Genomic DNA, 18,926 nt, shown 5'->3' with positions numbered 1-18,926 from the left:
ATGGGTGGAGTTGTTGACACACACACACGCGCGCGCACACACCCCCTCGCTATATATATTACCTAAGACCCTCTTGGCTCCTTCATCCAGAGAACTGGCCGTCTGTCAGCACGATGCCAAGCAAACCTGCGCCCATCAAGAAGTCCCCAGCCAAGAAGGCTGCCGAGAAGGCGCCTGAGCCCGTCCCGGAGCCTCAACCAGCTCCTGTGGAGGCTCCACCTGCGGAGGCTGCACCTGTAGAGGCTGCAGCTCCTGCCGAAGAGGCTCCTGTCGCGGCAGCCCCTGCAGCCGAGGGAGAAGGTTCCTCCGGGGCCCCAGCAGTGGAAACCCCCGCTGCTGTAGAAAGTGCTCCAGGTACCACAGGGAGACACTTAAACAAGCTTTCTTGAGGGGTTACTGACTCGGATAAACATTACTGCTTTGACGAGTAATCAGAAAAAATGATTTTTTGTTTGTTTAATAGCTACACTAAACTTACACTAACACAAACTCCCGCGAGATTGAAAAGTGGTGCTGATCGCACAAATTGCCATTTTTGGACGTTTTGATTTGTGGTGATGCAGAACTCTTCTGCACAACACAGACTGTGTTCTTGTACATTTTTCATACAGTTCATATTAGTTTCATAACACACATTCTTGAGAATTACAAAACAGTGATGTACCAAAACAGAGTCACCCTTTATTGATTATACTAACATTGTTTTTTGGGGGGGGTTTTTGCATGTAGCCTCCCCAGACTGTTTTATCACAAGTTATTTTGAATGAATGCTGCAGCAGCTGTAGTCCTCATCCTGTTCTAAACTAGTTGAAAGGTTTTGTTTGTTTGGTTGTTTTTTTTATTTATTTATATATTTTGTTAAAAGTTTTGGTGGACTCTTGATACTGGAGTTCTGTGGACCACAATTTTGGTGCAATAAAATTGACCTGAGTGGGAAGTTAATAATTTCACAATCTGCTTACATGTATCTAACATCTCATTCACCTGCTTCTCATGGTTAATCCTGATGTAATTAATTAGTTTTTCCGGTAGAAATTGCATGATTGTTAAATTACTGGACCCATACGTGAGTTCTACATCACCAACCAAGGCTTGGTAAACAGAGTCACATCTTCTCTTGCTCTTAATCTATTTGAATTACAACACTTGTTTAAAATTGTGTTCACCACGTCTTGGATGGTGAAGTACATCACTGGTAGATTTATTTGAGTGACTGCTGTTGTTTTTGCCTGCTAAACTCAACATGTAAAACCTAACTTTAGCTGATGAGACTCCCGTCGAGGAGGGAGGGGATCCGACAGCTCCTGCTGAGGGTAAACACACACCACAGGCGTCCAATTTGCAGAGCATGATGTGTGTATTTGTGTCCCACTGTGCACAACATAAGCTGTTCTTGTTTCTCCCTCCTGATCCATGTATTTTTCTGCCTTAACCATGTGTAGTCCTTCATTTTTAAACCCAATGTCTTTTTTATTTGACCACAACTTTGTTTGACATGTATTGGTCTTAGGCAATGTGCAAATTTTTATAGCGTCTTTAAGATGTCTTTAGGGGTCAGCCTTTGTGTCATGAAACCATCAATTTTCTGTCTCTGTGTCTACAAAACCATCATCCCACTGCCCCTTCCTGCTGCTTGCTTCTGTGGAGTGTTTCTTGGTCAAATTATCTTGAAACTGATTGAATCTCTGCATGATTCATATTTTAATGTAAAAGACTAATTGGCTTTCCTAATGGCATTTTAACGCTAGCTGATGCTCCCGCTGCTGATGCTCCCGCTGCCGAAGACGGTGCTTCTGCTCCAGCTGCAGATACTGCAGATGCTCCCGCAGACGGTAAACAAATAAACAACCACACAAAAAACAACATTGCTGCAAAAACACAAAACACACAGCAAGCAATGTTACCTGCTTCATTAAAAATCTCATATGCAAGACAGTTGCTTTCCATAATGCTTTTCCCCAGCTGTGAGGACTTTGAACTTCCACAGGGGTCATCAGATTGAGAATCTTTGGATATGTATCACGTCCTCATTGCTGGTGTTTGTGTCTAAAACTGACATTAACCTCCTGCTTGTTTGATGCTAGCTGCTCCAGCTGAAGCAGCTGGAGTTGAGGAGCCGCCAAAGGCCCCCACGCCCCCACCTCCTGCAGGTAACACCCATGTTTACTTTTTCAAAGCTGGAAGCAGCAAATACACCGCATTTCTTCTGAAAAACATCTGTAGGCATTGTTTGAATATCAAACAGCTGCAGATAAATGCTACTCTGTGGTTTAAGGCCTGTTTGTTGCAGCTCTGCTTGAGGTGATGACTTTTTATTGAAATGGATACAGGATTGTGCTCAGGTAATCTGAATAAATGATTGCAACCATAAGCAGAATAATGAAGAGAAAAATAATCAACACTTATTCTGATCACCTGCCAAATGTTTTTGTAATTGTTTGAGGTGCAAATTCTGACTTGAGATCTTTTTTGGGGGGGAAATAAACTGACATCCTTGTCATATAAAATATACTGTACTGCCATTGAATAGGGTGCAAAACTTTTTCAAGAATTTAAACCAAGTCCAGTTGCCTTTTGAATGTTTCATTTTTTTGTGGTTATTTTGAAACAGTGTACGACACTTGAATATTAGTTAAGTCCTTTCAGCTTATTTGACTGTCGTCATTAACCAATGACGATTAACCCACCTGAATCTCCTTCAGTTCCCACTAGCGCTCCTCTGGACCTCTCTGTGGAAGACGTGAACGAGTCCAGCCTCACTATTAAATGGAAGACCCCAGAGACCATTGGAGACTCCGGCCTGGATGGATTTACCATCGAGTACTGCAAGGATGGAAGTGAGTCTTTGTGTGTGTGTCTGTGTGTGTGTCTGTGTGTGTGTGTGTGAGAGAGAGAGAAAAAGAGACTGACTGCACCTGTCCCCAGAGTGTCAGAGGGCAGATAGACTCATAGCTGGGTCCAGACCGTATATGGCAGGCTGCATTTCATCAGTTGTCACTGTATCTTCTGACACCACTTTTAGAAGGGCTCGTTTGCTCAGATGACAGCGGGCCTTCTGAGGTTTCACAGTGACGGCCAAAGTTTACTCCTTATGGGCAGGTTGTTTGTAAACGTGTGTCGACAGGTGATAAACTACTAAACATGTCCCATTAAGGGATGTTTTACACTTTTCAAATAAGCAACAGGTCTCAGGAGTAATAAAGCTTGAGCTATCATGATAAATAAACTATAAATAAAATAGTTTTAAAAGCTATGTTGTAACACAAACTCTGCATTTTTCCTACAGCTACAGACTGGGTCGCTGCTCAGGAGGAGCTCACGCCGGTTAACTGCTACTGCATCAAGAATCTAAAGGCCGGCGACCTGCTGCATGTGCGTGTGGTGGCTGTAAACCCGGGTGGCCGCAGTGAACCTGCTACACTCGCAGCACCAGTGCCAATCCGCGAGGTTGTTGGTGAGTCACAGCTAGAGTCAGTTCCAAATCTGTTCTACAGACCACTTACACCTTCTTACCTAAAGAGGGAAATCCAAACAGCCCAAACTGAATTTTTTGAGCTTGCCTTTAGAGAAACCATGTGACTATACACTTACAGATTTAACAGCTCTGCAGTCTTTCCTCATATGTATTTCTATCAACCTCATAAGTGTCTTTAAAGTTCTCAAGCCTCAAACAAAACTTCCCTCTAAAGATAGTTTTGATATTTTAGGTTTTCAGTAACGTTAAGACAACTTCCCAAATGTCCTTGTCTCCGACCTCTTAATCAGGAGGTGGCTGTAACATATGACTGTTCCTTAAAATACTCATGGTGCAACCCTGGAGTTATTAACTGCAGTGGCCTCAGATGGACTACACAGATGTTTGCACATAAATCCCACAGGTGCTGACAAGACCTTTCATCGGCTGTAAATCTTTCTTTCACTAACACCTACTCACGTCTTCAGACGTTACTGAAAGCTTGACAAATGACGATATAAGACGGTTAGGTGCTCTCAAGAAAGACTTGCAACTTTTATTTTAAAAAAATAGATAAGAAAGATCTATGGAACTTTGTTACTTCCTGGTTGCAGCCTTAAGGACTACGAACTGTGTGACGCTAACAACAAAAAATAAACATGTAATCATGAATGTTTTTCACCGATTCACCGTCATTTTAAAAATCCTTCACAAATGTGAAATAATATATACCAATAGACAATCACTAAAAGAGCATGGAGTTATTGAAGTCAAACCAGAAATGTATAATATATAAGTAAGACATTTATTTAGCTATTAGCTATGAATTGCCTGGTCCAACAGTAGAAATACACAGATAAAAAAACTGACCAAAGAAAAAGTTATATGCTCCTGCAGTATACAGGATCCTGCTGGACTACATACTGTACTGCTGCACAGTGCTGCAGAGGTTAACAGTCCGTCTCTAAAACAGCTCGTGCTGCTTGTCTTTGAGATGATTTAATGGAGGTCTGAGTCAGCCCAAAGGAAAACGTTTGGCTAATGAACCATCTGTCTGCAAATCTTTAAATGACTGCAGCACTGAGAGTTTGACCTCAGTGTCACTTTCTCTCTTCACTTTATAATAGTGTCTCTTTAGCTGTTCTGTCTGACACACGAGAACTACCCGTTGTATTGAGTCATATAGTGCTGTCCATCACTTAATCTTAGTCTGATAACACTCTATTGAATGGATTACCATGAACTTTGGTTCTCCACATTGTGGATGTTTCACTCAGTAAATATCTGTCAAACTAATAATGTATCACATCGGCCTCAGGAATACATCCTGTTTAGTGTTGGATAGCTAACCTAAGCATACTACGAAGCTCAACTTCAGCATATATGGCCTGTCATTTCTTTCATTTTCATAACTTTTATACAAAAAAAAAATTCTACATAAAAGTGTGTTATCAGGTGACATTTTCTCTGTATACAATTGTATTATGGCAGTCACATTAGAAAATAGGGGTTTGACAAAAAGTGATTTATGTAAAAGAGATTCATAACTTTTTAATTTTATTTTTATTGGAAGTTTTTTTAAGATTTTTTTTTTCCTTTCTTGGCTCTTTAAATCTTAGAAAAAGCCAAATAGAGCAACAAGATGCTCAGCCAGTCTCACAGATGACTTGAGTAGATCCTGAAGTATGTACTAATTCATACATTTTGAATCTAAAATCGATTCTGAATCAAATTGAATCAACATAACGCTGAAATAATCGTCTAAATCAGGAACTATCGAAACAGAAAAGGAGTAAACAGGAGAAATATGACGAGCATTCTTGCAAACAGACAGAACCTGATGGATTTGAATATTTTCTTCTCGTAGATGAACAACCGAGAACATGTTCTTAAGTCAAACTTTCCTGTCTTTCTTACTTGGATGTTTGTTTCGTTATCGGAGCTGTGAATTTCCATCAGGCCTCGCGTTGAGTCACATTGATGAGGTGTTGACCTGAGCTGACATGCCCCAGTTATCCACTTTCAGGGCAGCTTACCGTCTCCGAGCGTATTTCCTGGTCGGGTCTCAAACTGCTTCGGACAAACAGGAAACTTTAGTCGAGAAATCCTTGTATGCAATTAGATCTGTGGGTTGAATGAGGGGAGTGGAACTCGAGTCTAATTGAAAGATTCTGGGTGGCTTGTTGGGAGTAAATTCAGCTGTGCACCGATCTACACACTCAGGCTTCTGATTAAGACACACTGTCCGCGATATGCTGAAAGCCCCCCACAAAGACACTCTATCCAGAGACAAAGACAGGTTATGGATGCTTTGCAGGAGGACTCACTCGCTGCTGGATGCTGTAATGTTAGCAACACATCCGGGCATTGCTGGGAAGTGTGCTGATTAGCAGGGATTAGTCTTTAAGCCAAATCTGGATGGGAAGTCAACCCTGATAGTGGTTTGATCCCACAATGAGCAGCGGCTTTATGGTAACAACTGGGGGAAGTGTGTAGTGGGCAAGAGTCATGCTTAAATTTGATTTTTTCAAAAAAGACAGAGAAATTGTGACTGCTCCAAAAACGAAGAACATGAAAAAAGATTTTGATTGGACGTAGAGATGAAGGGGCAACTGCAGGGTCAAAAAGCTGATGGGGGGTATCAGCTTGGTTGTTTCAGATTTCCTGTAAGCCCACAGAGCTTTTCAGACATCTGCTACTTATGCACAAACATGCTAGAGATGCCGTTCCTGATACTTAGCACCCAGCACAAACACAACCATCCAGTACAGCAGCAGCTCAGGAGATGGCTCATAAAGTCCTGACCACAGCTACCACAATCCATATCATTTTATTAAGAGCAGTAATCACTGTACATTTGAGTGTTTATAGTTTATAGTCTTGAGTGTTGGGAGTTTTGCTGTTAGCCTGCAGTCTAACATCAAAACAAGCGATGACAGTCTCCTGCTGCTTTCTTTGTGCATGACAGGAGAGAACACGTGTTGGTTTATGTCCAAGTGTCTCATCACCAAAGCTATTTTTAAGAGCTGCTGGACACAGGGTCTTCCTCTTTGACCGTATCTCCCCAGATACTGGACTTCTTTTCCTCTCTCACATATAAAATATCTTCACTCAAAGTTCCTACCTCCTTCTCTGTGTGTGCCTGTTCATAAGTAGCACTTTTTAAAAAAAATGATACCAATAAGGTTGGTATGAAATGTGTGAAGATGTATTTTTTGTTTTTTGATGGCTTGGATCATTTAGTTAGAGGTTAATTTTAGCTCATTCGGTCATGTTGCCTGGTCAGCCTTACCTTTTTAGGTCTCATTGAGCTGACGTGTCCAACATCACCACAAATTGGAAGTGTTCTGAACAGTTTGTACACTGAGCATGGGTAGCTTGTATTGCTTTATAAAAATAAATAACCCAGCAACAGATTATAAAAGAAGTTTGGTTTTGCTTCTGGTTTTTAGATCGTCCCAAGATCAAAGTACCCCGCAACCTCAGAGCACGAGTTGTGAGGCAGGTTGGAGAGCAGATCAACTTGGTCCTCCCCTTCCTCGTGAGCACATACACACGATTGATTAAGCTAACATCAAACCACTATAGAGTGTTTATTTTTTATTTTTTGCCAACATTACTTTTCCCATACGTCAGGGAAAGCCCAAGCCTGTGGTGTCCTGGCTGAAGGACGGTGAGCCTCTGGACACAAAGAGGGTCAACATCAGGAACAGTGACAATGACAGCATCCTGTTCATTCGCACATCTCAGAGGGAAGACTCCGGCGTTTATGAGATGTCTGTGAAAGTGGACAGCTTTGAAGACAAAGCCCTTCTCACGCTTCAGATCGTGGGTGAGTCACACGTCCGTGATGTTTTATTTCATACACGCTTGCTTCTAGGATTGTTGACGTTCTCCTGCACACACACACACACACACACACACACACACACACACACACATATCTTTAACAATGATGAACTTTGACCCTGGAGTGTGTGGCCCAGCTGTCTGGTTCTGCTCTGAAAATGTGCTGCCCAACATTAAAGTTGACCTTACAGGGCTAAGAGACATATAGTCTTGCTTTGATGATCACACTGATTGTGAAAACTTTATGATTAAAGCTCGTGCTGTGTCTCCTCAGAGCTGCCCGGCCCTCCAACCAGTGTGAAGCTGGTGGACGCCTGGGGCTTTAACGCTGCCCTGGAATGGACCCCTCCCAGAGATAACGGCAACACAGAGATCACAGGATACACCGTGCAGAAGGCTGACAAGAAGACAGGGGTATGCTACATTTTCTACAAACATATGCGATTGTGGAGTGTATGTAAGCCGTAATACTACGTTTTAATTATTTTTGCTGATTGGAGTTAAGAATCCTACAACAGAACTTGGATGAATTTACAAACGTTAAACAACTGTAGCCTATGTAGACTTAGAATTTTTTTAACTTAACCTACTTCTTTTTTCCAGCTGACAATATAAGTGTAGCAGTTTTTATTTCAAGATACAGTGAATTCACAGTCCATCAAATAGCTAAACGTCTTTTAAAAGTTGTGCTTTGTGGTTTTAAAAGAGATCTTACAGAGGTGTAAGTGAGCAAGAGAGAACTCAAATAGTTCTCGAGTAAAATAGTTAACATAGTAAATAGATATAGTTAATAGTTAAATAGTTGTAGTTCAGTAATTTCATGTAGTCTTCTATCCCCCCACATTCTGTCATACACTGTGGTAAAGAGAAAATAAAAAGTAAAGCTGAAGGATGGATCTAAGGGTGCGGTCATGCTGGTAATCCGCACCGTGCAGTGTTACCGCTCCGTACCATGCTCAGACACGATACAGTTACTTGTCTCTGACATGCTTCGGAGAGGTGTGCTTCAGCACGGTACACTTCATGCACAAGCATAAGCACGCGGGTACACAGCTGGGCAAAGTTCACACTGGGCAAAGTTGTTCTCCATCCTCATTTCCTGCGCTCACACTGCTCAAGGACTAACTGGGCCTGAGCTGGGGTACCTCTTGTTCATAACGTTGTAATAAAAGACCATTCATAACTTTACATTATCATGAAGCATGCTTAGTTTACAAGACAGACGGAGTCAGAAAAAAATAAAAGGGACACACGGTCAAGTCCGTGTCCACACATTAGAGAAGAACTCAGACAAACAGCCAGGACAGTCCATGATTTCTCGATTGTGCATCACACTAGTCAAACAAACCGGACAATAGGGATGAAGGTTGCTTAGGCATGTACGGATTGTGTTAATGTTAGTGCGCACTAAGTGAGTTGAGTAAAACAGTGTGTTGCGTGTCTTCCTGCAGGAGTGGTTCACGGTGCTGGATCACTACCACAGACTCACTGCGACCGTTTCAGATCTCATCATGGGAAACTCATACTCCTTCAGAGTGTTTTCAGTGAACAAGGTGGGCATGAGTGAGAGCTGCGCTATCACCAAGGGGGTGGCCACCATCCAGAAGACAGGTGACCTTCTGGACTGTTTTCTTAACTCCTCTGAGGTGTTTAAAGGCATGGCTGCTGTACAAGTGGGCGAGTGGGTACTCAGACGTTAATGAGCTGCAGTAAGTCTGCGGTTCTTGTTAGCGTTAGCGTGTGTGTGTTTGAAGTGAACACTTGAGGTGTGGAAATGGCTCTGGCTGGCACTGCTTTAAAAACATAAGTGGTTGCTCTCTTGGCCAGTGCTGAAATACATTTTAAGAGGTTCTAACAACATTAAGACAGCTGGCAGCACAAGTGCTGTTCTTACTGTATATGTGTTTGTCATGCGCACCTGAAGCTTGTCCTTGCAGAGAATTTTGTTTATGTAAGTCAGTGTGCTAAATGTGTTGCTTTGCTTTAAAAAAAAACAATTTATAAGTCTAAATATTGGACACATATCCATAGTTAAGTTAATGTCATAACCTTTGCTTGACAGGAAGTTTCTCAACATAAAAGATGCAATGCAAGTTTGTATTCAAACAAGAAGTAAAGTGCCCTCAGCCTTAAGACAGTTCAAAAATTAAAAATGAAGGTCTCATAAAAATAGTTTTTAAATGCAAAAATAATTGAGTTTCAATTGATGAAAGATGCGATCCATAGTATTGAAATTCAGCTGTAAATCACGATTAGAAATTCAAATCATTCGACAGCCCAACTAAATACCATATTAGTGCTCAATGATTCTTCGATCCATGAAGAGTTCCTTTTTTCTGTGGTTAAGTTTACATCACTTTATTTCAAAATAAAGGCCTTAACAAAAAAACAGGTTAAATGCAAAATAATGTCATTTCAATCATGAAATCAAAAATGTGATTTATTGCACTAAACTATTGAAATTCAGTGATCATAAGTAGAAAAGCAGTCATTTGGCAGCTCTTCTTATAGATATCTCCTCTAATATTAGTGACGTGCTGCACCTTAAGCTGCATCTAAACTTGACTTTTATTGTTAAACAAAATCTGAAAACTCCTTCCCTGCTATCCTGATTATATAATATTGATTTTGTTAGAGGTCTGTGAAAAGTTCAACCATCAGACATATACTCCAACTGCACACTCTGATTAAAAAGTATGATTGGCTTGAATGTCTTGCACTTTTTAATATTGCTGACCCAACTATTTCTGTCGCATGAAGTCTAGAACAGTTAAAACACCATGTTTGAACTTATATGTATTTGAACAATTTAAAGTTGGAGAAATTAACTGTAGATTTATTTTTAAAAATCTAATAGATGGATAGATGAGTTTGCTTAAAGCCTTTATCTTAACACCATTTAATCACTGTTGGAAGTGTACATGAGTGGATAACAAGCCTGGCCTTTTCATCATATATTGTCCATATGAATGCCTATGGTATTAAATTAGTATATCCAACAAGCTCACGTCGGTATGATGGCGAGATGTCAACATTTTGTTTGAATGGAAGGAAGTATTCACTAGTGAAACAACATATCTGTCCCATTTGTTCACAGGCATTAACTACAAGCCTCCTGAGTACCCAGAGCACGACTTCAGCGAGGCTCCCAAGTTCACCACCTCTCTCTGTGACCGCGCTGCCACCGTGGGATACACGACCAAACTGCTGTGCTCTGTTCGCGGAAGTCCAAAGGTTAGAAATGATCCTTAAGTTGATCTTCAGTGTATCTAGTCCGATAAGCTGATAGCTAATTACAGCTTCAAGTATTTTAATAATGGATTGGTTGTTCAGCACAACAATGAGCCACTGAGAAAACATCTAGAACATTTTGGATGTTTCTTATCGTAGGAAGAGGAAGTCTATCTTCTTGATCCAACATTTGTTGTTGTATATTTAAACATCTCATATTGGGACCCCTTGATAAATCATCTGAGTGCGCAATTTACCACTTCAGATGAAGTATCAGTGTCACCACTATAAAGATCCCCTGTACAAGAAATGGAGCAGGGCTTACATTGGCATGTCTGTGTGAAGTTTCAGAATGTCTCTCACTTTTTCTTGGCGACCGCTGCTCTGGTTAAACATATCTTTACAGTTGTCTGGCTGACGCAGATGGTGTAAATGCAGATGATTAGCTGTCCTTGGTAAGAGAAGTCAAGGGCAGCTTGGTCAGTGTGTAAACACTGGTGTAGTTGAGACAAATCAAATAGGAACGGATGGCGGCTCAGGCTGCCCTCGTCGTGCTGCATTGTCCCAGAAGAGCCTGAATTTGACGCTCTAAGCCAACACAAAGATTCAACAAATTGATGCACACTTTAAAAGTTTCCAGTCGTTGATTCGCACTTTGAATCTAGAATTAGGATCTTGCATCATAAACCAAATGTGTCAAAACGAGACTTTGGTGCCTGAACACCAGCCATGCTAGAGTTCTTCAACCAGTTCAGCCAATCTTCAGCTGCTGTGAACCCACAACAGCTGTGTGAAAACATACCCGCTGATTATCTGCAGGGGACCACGGAAAGAGAGGCAGTGGACACCTTTCATACTGGACACCCTCATACTCTGAATGTGTACTCAACCCATGTTTGACCCCCGTACATGTGAATCTGCTGCCACAGGTTAATCCCTCAGTGTCAGCTTCCACCTCTTATGGTCCTTGACACATCGCTTTAAACCACATCATTACATTATTACAGATACCAGCAATAAAAGTAAAGCATAGTTCTCCATTTGCCTCTATCGTCCCCTCCCCTCTTTCTTGCTTTTTTATTTTTATTCATACAACACTTGAATCTAAAGTATGTCACACCCAGTTACTATTTGTGGTACAGCACATTTATCAGGCTGCTTTTCTCCCCTCTGTCTAAGAGTCGAGAGCCCATTGGGACCTGCTGAGGATGTCCAGCAGAAAGGCATTTACTGTGATTAGTTGTTCCACTGATTCTGATAAAGAGTTGTCATTTATAGAGGCAGAGAGAGAGACTTCCCGATGAGCTGAGAGGGAGAGGTGGCAGAGAGAATAGATAAACATGGAGTCAAGAAAGAGACAATGATACGAAGCATAGCCTCATGTCCTGTTAAAGCTAAGTGGAGGTATTGCTGTTTCGCAGGGGGTCCTATTTTTGTCACCTGTCATGAGTGCAGCACTGTTATCAGTGTGACTGGCATCCACGCACTGGGACGTCTGAGACAAATGTGATTGGTGATGAGGGAGGAAAGGGGACACAATTAAGTCAATTGATTTACATTGTCTTTATCTCTTTATTTGGCTGTTTTGCAGTTTAACTCAGGACTGCAGGGTGGTAACAGGAAACTGGCTGTTTCTTTGTTTCTTTGTCTTTGCTAACTATTGCACAGGCTTGGTTGATTCCTGCAACACGCTGCAATCTGATAGCCAAGAAACATTTTGTGCATCCCTCTGTAAGCTTGGTCAGAGCGTGTCTTATCTTATCATGTTAACTCTTGCACTTTTTTCTGTTTTTAGCTTCTCATAAATTCATTCTTCTTGCATTTCCATGTTTTAAAAAAATGTTGCATACTGTCAGGCTCAGTTACCAAGATAGGTGTGTGACGTGTGATGTCTGCAGCATGAGTCTGCTAATGAAACCATGTGCTTGTGCACTTGTGCTTTGATAAATTCTTCTGCTTTTATATTGACAGGTGTTTAGAAAAGTAGTTTTCACAGCTCCAAATGTAGTGATGATCATTTATAATTCATCACCTGTGGACCACAAATGTTGTTACTTATAGTTGGAGATTCATCAAGTGGATAATGTTTTTCTCAGATTTTTCTTTCTGGACAGAAATTTAAATTACAGACCAACATTACCATCAAGAATGCCATTCTGGCAATTATGCATTCAGTCCAAATACCGGTAAATAAATGTATTTGTACAAGCCGCACTTGATTATAAGCCGCAGGTGTCCACATTGTAACAAAGTGATTTACACAGAAAGACGTGACACAAAAACGTTGTTTTAACTTTTAATTAAATACGTAGGCTACCGGCTACATCCGCAAATACGAAGCCTACTGGAAATCCTTTATCGAACAGTGTCTGTAACACGGCTGATGAAAAAGATTACCGTAATACATTTCACAAGAAAAAGTCCATCCATTCACTGACTCAGAATGACTTCATTACTCACTTCCTCAGTCTCTTTTTCGATGTCGCTGTCAGTTTCAACTTTACGTGCAGCAGCTCTAGTTCCTTCTTTGACAGCCAGGTCAATCGCCTTTAACTTGAAAGCTGCATCATATGCATTTCTCCGTGTGTCAAGATCTGATATTAAGATCCGATGTGACGAGGTCAAATGTTTTTGCGGCAGAAGCTCATTGTCCCCAAAGAAAAATCCATAAATAAGCCGCATCGTTGTAAAAGCCGCAGTGTTCAAAACGTGACAAAAAAGTAGCGGCTTATAGTCCGGAATTTACGATACTTTATCTAGAAATCCTCATTGCTTTTATGCATTGTTCTAAATTTTGATCTCATGTGATCATACATATTGTCAGTCAAGTGGGGGATACACCCAGCTGTGCCAATAGTCATATAAAAGCTGTAGGTCGTTCAAGAAAAACAGCAACATCTTTATTTTTTAACCCGGCGTCAGTTTACAACATCGTTAACATCAACACCAACATCTTTCACTGCCAAAGGCTCAAATACACAAGACCTGGTCCCCTACCAAGACTGAAACCTCTCCCTCAATTTTGTCATCTCTGTTTGAGAGCACGATGGGTAGGAAAGGATGCAATGGATGATATGTGTTTTTACTTTCATTTAGTTTAAGTTTACTCGAACAATTAAAAAAAAAAAAGTTACATATCAATATAAAAAATCCTGATCCCAAATCCTGTTAACCTGCCCATCTTAATAATCAGTTTACACTGATGATATTGTCAGTGAATAACCTGTTCACGCATAAATTATCTGACCTCCAGGAAAAAAATCTATTTTTAAATCTTAATTTGCAACTCAAAACTAAATGTCTTACACACGAGTGCTGGAGAATTGTAACAATTTGTGCTGATATGCATCAGCTGAGGTGAAATCCAATAACCAGAGTCACACTGCATGAAGCTGGACCCTCAGAAATCCAGAGAGACTGTCATTGAGACCCTGAATAGCACATACCTGATGAGGTCAGGCAAATTACTTGAGTTACTCTCATTTGACGCTCAGCAGAGACCTTCTCAGCTCCCTTAGAATACGCTGAGCCTGCCTCCTGAAATGTTAAGATTGTAAAAGAACATGTGCCAAATTTGGCCATATAGCAGATATTTTTATCACTTGCTTTGATAAGGACATGTACCTTTTAGGTTTCTAGCCATTTCTTCAACATAGGAAGCACACTTGAACTATGAGGATGTGAATTGTGGTACAAGAAAGCCTGATAATGAATGTGCTATGGATCGGTTGATATCACTAAAGAGAAAGTAGCTAAAGAATGAATTACTGTTCAAAGCAAAGTCAAAGTCAAGTCATTTACTTGTTTCAAATACCAGAAGCTGATGCTGGAGCATCATTCAGTTTGACATGTCACTTTACTAATATAAGGGGTGTAAAGAAATGTAATTCATCTGGTATTTGCTCTAATGTTTACTCTTAAAGGATCCACATGGAAGATAGATACTAAATAAAATCTTCAAAATGACCTTACTATAACAACTTTTTCTAATGAGCTCCACGAGCAGATGCATGCTAGGTCTAGGGTAAGCATTGGAGATGCTTTTGAAAAATGGTGAGAGGTTCATGCGAGCTTCTATGGCAACCTGCATGCACATCGACTTTAGGTGTTGGGGGGGGACAGCTCTACTAATGTTTTGAATTTGGACTGCAGTACCAATTTCAAACGCTAGTGAGACATATTGTGCAAATTTGTGTAAATGTCCAGCATAGCTTGGCATCCTCCTAAGCTTCCCAAGACACAATGGATGGCCACTGCCAGTGAGTGATGACATAGAAAATCATGGGGGTTTTTTCGGTCTTGTGAGACACTATCTGTCTGCCTCTCTCCGTGCTTAACAAGCTCTGGGTCTCTCAGTCCTGTCTTGCTTTTAAAAAATCTTGAAAATACAAATGACCTGGGACATTTAAAATCAAATCAAATGTCATGTTGTCATTTCTTTTAAAATCCTGACATCATTTTATGTTTATATTTTCATGAATGTTTTTTTTTTTTTTTAAAATGCCCCCTATTCACCTCCCCTCAGCCCAAGATTGAGTGGTTGAAGAATCAGATGGTCATCGGCGACGACCCCAAGTTTCGCAAACTCTCTAACCAGGGCATTTGCTCCCTGGAGATCCGAAGACCCTGCAGCTTTGATGGAGGTATTTACACCTGCAGAGCCAAGAACGCCCAAGGGGAAGCCACTGTGTCCTGCAAGCTCGAGGTCAAACGTATGTATCTACAGATTCATTTCAATTCCCAGATTCATTGTTCAAAATTGTAATAAATGTGCTGATTTATGAGCTGTAGAAATAAATGATGTTACTCTTACACTAAAGACTTAATATAAAACTGTACAGTAGCAGCTGGTAGTTGGTGAGGTGCAAGCTGTTTGAAAGTGAAATCTTTGTATTAATCTAGGTTAACTCTTTATCTAAGCTAACTCTTTAGCAGACATTCTGCCTTTATTTAGGGACCAGAACCTTTATCAATCTAAAAGAAAAACATCAATGAACTTCTGGTTTCCTCTCCCAACAGAGATTATTATTTCAGAAGAGAAAGGGAAGTAAACCAAAACTCCAGAGGTAAGGATCAGAAAATGTTTTGAAGATAGTTAACTCTGTTTTGTAGCATTTCACTTGTTAACACACATTTGATTACGACATTCAGTAATCCCTTCCTCATTAACACTGCTCATTTACTGCTTTCACTCACACAGTTAACATAATATTGGACTTCACTACACAGTTTGACGTCTCTCCATTAGTGCATAGTCCATAGGATCCTATTTGTGCATGTGTGTGTGTCAACCTATGTGTGTTGTGCATGTTCAACAACAGAGTGTAAAATTACATTTCCCCTGGTGAGATTAATAAAGCATATCTTGTTCTTCCTGGCCTCTTCTCTCCTTCACCTCTCACTCAGCCTCCTACTCAGTACATCTTGAACATTGTAAGCCCTGCTTTTGGAAGTGATAATGTGGCAAAGATTAATATCAGTCAAACAGGAATACCAAATTTGATGTTTTAACAGCTTTAGCGTTTCTATTTATAGCCTTATTATAACGCAGCAATGCTAATGTTTGGCCTTTTTAAAATTCTCCAGTGGTGTAGCCTTTCAGGGAGCGCTGGGAGACTTTTCAAATATGAGGAGGTGAGAGAGATTGGAAACCGAAAGAAATGACTAAAAGAAAAGAATGTCACAATTTTTACATATACACTGCCCTGAAAAATTAAAGGAACACTTAATCCTCACAGAATAATAAAGAGTCAATTTAAGGGATGGTAATTGATCCATTTGGGAGCACATCTGTGAATCATTTTCTCACGCTTTGGTGCAAATTACAACTGGTCCAATAGAAAACCACATCAACTCCCAAAAAGGGAAGAGTTTTAAATGTTTTAGCCACATACTGGCACTACTGCTGCTACTACTGGTAGTATAAGGCATTATCTGCAGCCCAATCATTTTGCATAGGTTGTCCATCTCCTCCACGACAGCACATCCATGTCTGCAAGTTGGTTTGCTGTGTCTCCTGGCTCAGTCTAAAAGGCATGGAGGAGATACACAAGGAGAACTGTAGATAAGAATCAACCAACACCAAAGAAGGCATGTTAGCTATCGAAGCCCTGTTCTCTTCAAATTCTCTCACCCGATTCATTTGTGTGATCAGATAGTAGTTCAGCACTTTTGTGTGTTCCTTTTTAAATACATTTAATTACAAATATGTCTATTAGCTAAAACAGCTGTTGCAAATGTTATTCAAACAGAAGTTATTTTCTGCAGTAAAAGTGAGTATTTACAGCAGGAGCAGCAGTACTATTTCTGAACAAATTTCCACTTTTAAGTATGGATCTAAATGTGTTATGAGAAAATGTTGCCACCACAACAGAAAACATTTACATACATACATAAGTTATGTTATCTTTGAGAGCAATTTTATGGTGATTTTAAAACCAAAACTTGAATATGAAGCTTTAATGTCATGACTGAGTTGATTGTTGTTAGCAAATAAAATGGATGTAGCCTTGTACACACTGCAGTAATTGACCTTCAGTGTCGTCAGGGACACGTTTGTTCACACCATACCTCAAACAGGGTCACATGCCTGCCTGAACACACCTCCCCCCAGTGATCACATCTTAATTCATAATTGAATGCTTGGATGCATTTACAGCTGTATTTAAAAACCATCCACGTTCAATCAGTCTTCAATCAGAAGGCTTGTTTTCATATAAAGTGTAAACTGTGTCTATATAGATGGCATTAGTGAGTTTTTTTAGAGATTCGACAATTGGTCCTGTAAGGCATAGCCATACATGGGAGGGCCTCTCAGGGGGAAAACGAGGGATTAAGCAGGGAGCGCCCTTTGGTGGTGTGTGCTAGAGAAGGTGATGTCAGCGCGGCACTCCACAACTTCTAAAAATGACTCCAGATGATCTGACACACAGCCAAACTCTTTGCATTACCCTTAGTCAACAGGCCAAGAGAAGAAGTGAGAATGGGCTAAGAGAGCAGAAAACAAGCTAGATAATATGCTATGGAAAATCCACACACGCACACACACACACACACAGCATTCCTGGCTGAAGGTGATTATGACCCCATTAATACCTCTTTTTTGCTTGTCTTCCCCAGTGCCTTTAAAGAAGCAGCAGAAGTCCAGGTCTTATGTGTGAAAGTGAGTTATTCTATGTGTGCGTGTGTGTGCACACGTGTGTTTGTGTGTGTGTGTAAACCAGAAATAAAACCTCTTCCTGTTATTTGTGCAGTGTTTGCGGAGGTGAGATAAAAAGTTGTGGCTGTCCGAGCAGCAGCGTGTACATAATGAAGAAAGAGAAAGAAAAACATACCACCAACATCATCCCCACCCACCCATCCTTAATCACTCCTTTCAGAATGCAAGGAAGACCCCACCCATCACATCCCAGATTGACAAATGTTGTATGTTATTTAAGTTGGTGACATGTACTGTATGTAAGTCTAAATTTACCATGTTTTTTCTGCCTGTGTCCATGTGCTGTTTATTACAGTATATATATGTACGACATAATAAAACAGTAAATCCTTTACATGCCTTTTCAATGACTGAATGGAGGTGTAATAAAAATATGTATTTTACTATAATTTATGAAGGCTTGTAGTGGAAATGTAAGGCACTGACTGGAGTAGCTGCAGCAGTAAAATGCTACAAAGTAAGACAGTTTATTGCTGAAAATAATAAAGACAACTTAAAAATGAGAACAATTTTTTAATTCATCATTGAACACGACTGCTACATAAGCTTCCCTTCAAGGGGCAACTGTTTGAATAAAAAGTTTGTGAACTGTTCCCTCTGTTTGTTTTTCACATACTGTTCACTGTTTTCATTTGACCCCTACATTCTACCAAATAAACGTCAAAAGTCATGTCATGTCTTTATCTCTAAACCTCAGCATGTGATACTGTGCTTCTCTATGTTATACTGACATCTTATGGTGAGACAGGAACACAAACATATCATGAGGAAGTCATACCTTACATATTATAACTTCTGTTTTTGGACACGAGAAAATAACATTTACATACAGTATAGCACATCACATTGAAAAAAAAATGCTAACCCTACAACACAAAGGTCTGTTTACATACAGCATGTAAAGGCCAATCATTTGACTCCTTTTAGTTTTTGTCTATGGTGGAGTTTTGGGGCTTTTATTTTGAAGGCTTCCTTTAACCGGAAGTGCGGTACAACGGTAGTTTTTGGCAACAAAGAAGAAAAGACGTTGATAGAGAGTAAGGAGTTAAAGAGTACAGAAACACTGAAGAAAACAGCGTTTTGGCATCAGTCAATTGGGGAACAAAGTTGGTACAATTACATAAAAAATATTTCAGTTATGTAAATGTTTATTGCAAATGTATGAAATTCTAT

At 40.3% G+C, this 18,926-nt stretch overlaps 1 protein-coding gene across 1 annotated transcript; it reads left to right on the top strand.

Moving 5' to 3' along the window:
- The first annotated feature begins 71 nt into the window (after positions 1-71).
- On the top strand, positions 72-18,423 carry mybpha (myosin binding protein Ha). The gene is made up of 12 exons (XM_079359754.1): positions 72-354; positions 2,703-2,837; positions 3,287-3,454; positions 6,907-6,995; positions 7,091-7,286; positions 7,578-7,717; positions 8,755-8,914; positions 10,401-10,537; positions 15,060-15,246; positions 15,554-15,600; positions 17,654-17,696; positions 17,788-18,423. The coding sequence occupies exons 1-10, from the start codon at positions 114-116 to the stop codon at positions 15,583-15,585; spliced, it is 1,485 nt and encodes a 494-aa protein (XP_079215880.1). The 5' UTR covers positions 72-113; the 3' UTR covers positions 15,586-15,600; positions 17,654-17,696; positions 17,788-18,423.
- The last annotated feature ends 503 nt before the right edge of the window (positions 18,424-18,926 follow it).

Source organism: Symphodus melops (assembly GCF_947650265.1).
Source record: "Symphodus melops genome assembly, chromosome: 13".
NCBI classification, from domain to species: Eukaryota; Metazoa; Chordata; class Actinopteri; order Labriformes; family Labridae; genus Symphodus; species Symphodus melops.
Note: the sequence above shows the minus strand (reverse complement) of the source record. Positions and strands in the feature narration are given on the sequence as shown.

Bases quoted from the DNA above. Each gene is read 5' to 3' on its own strand.
- mybpha (XM_079359754.1), top strand. From the start codon at position 114: ATGCCAAGCAAACCTGCGCCCATCAAGAAGTCCCCAGCCAAGAAGGCT. The intron at 7,287-7,577 runs GTGAGTCACACG...GTGTCTCCTCAG, and splicing joins TCTCACGCTTCAGATCGTGG to AGCTGCCCGGCCCTCCAACC. The intron at 10,538-15,059 runs GTTAGAAATGAT...ACCTCCCCTCAG, and splicing joins CTGTTCGCGGAAGTCCAAAG to CCCAAGATTGAGTGGTTGAA.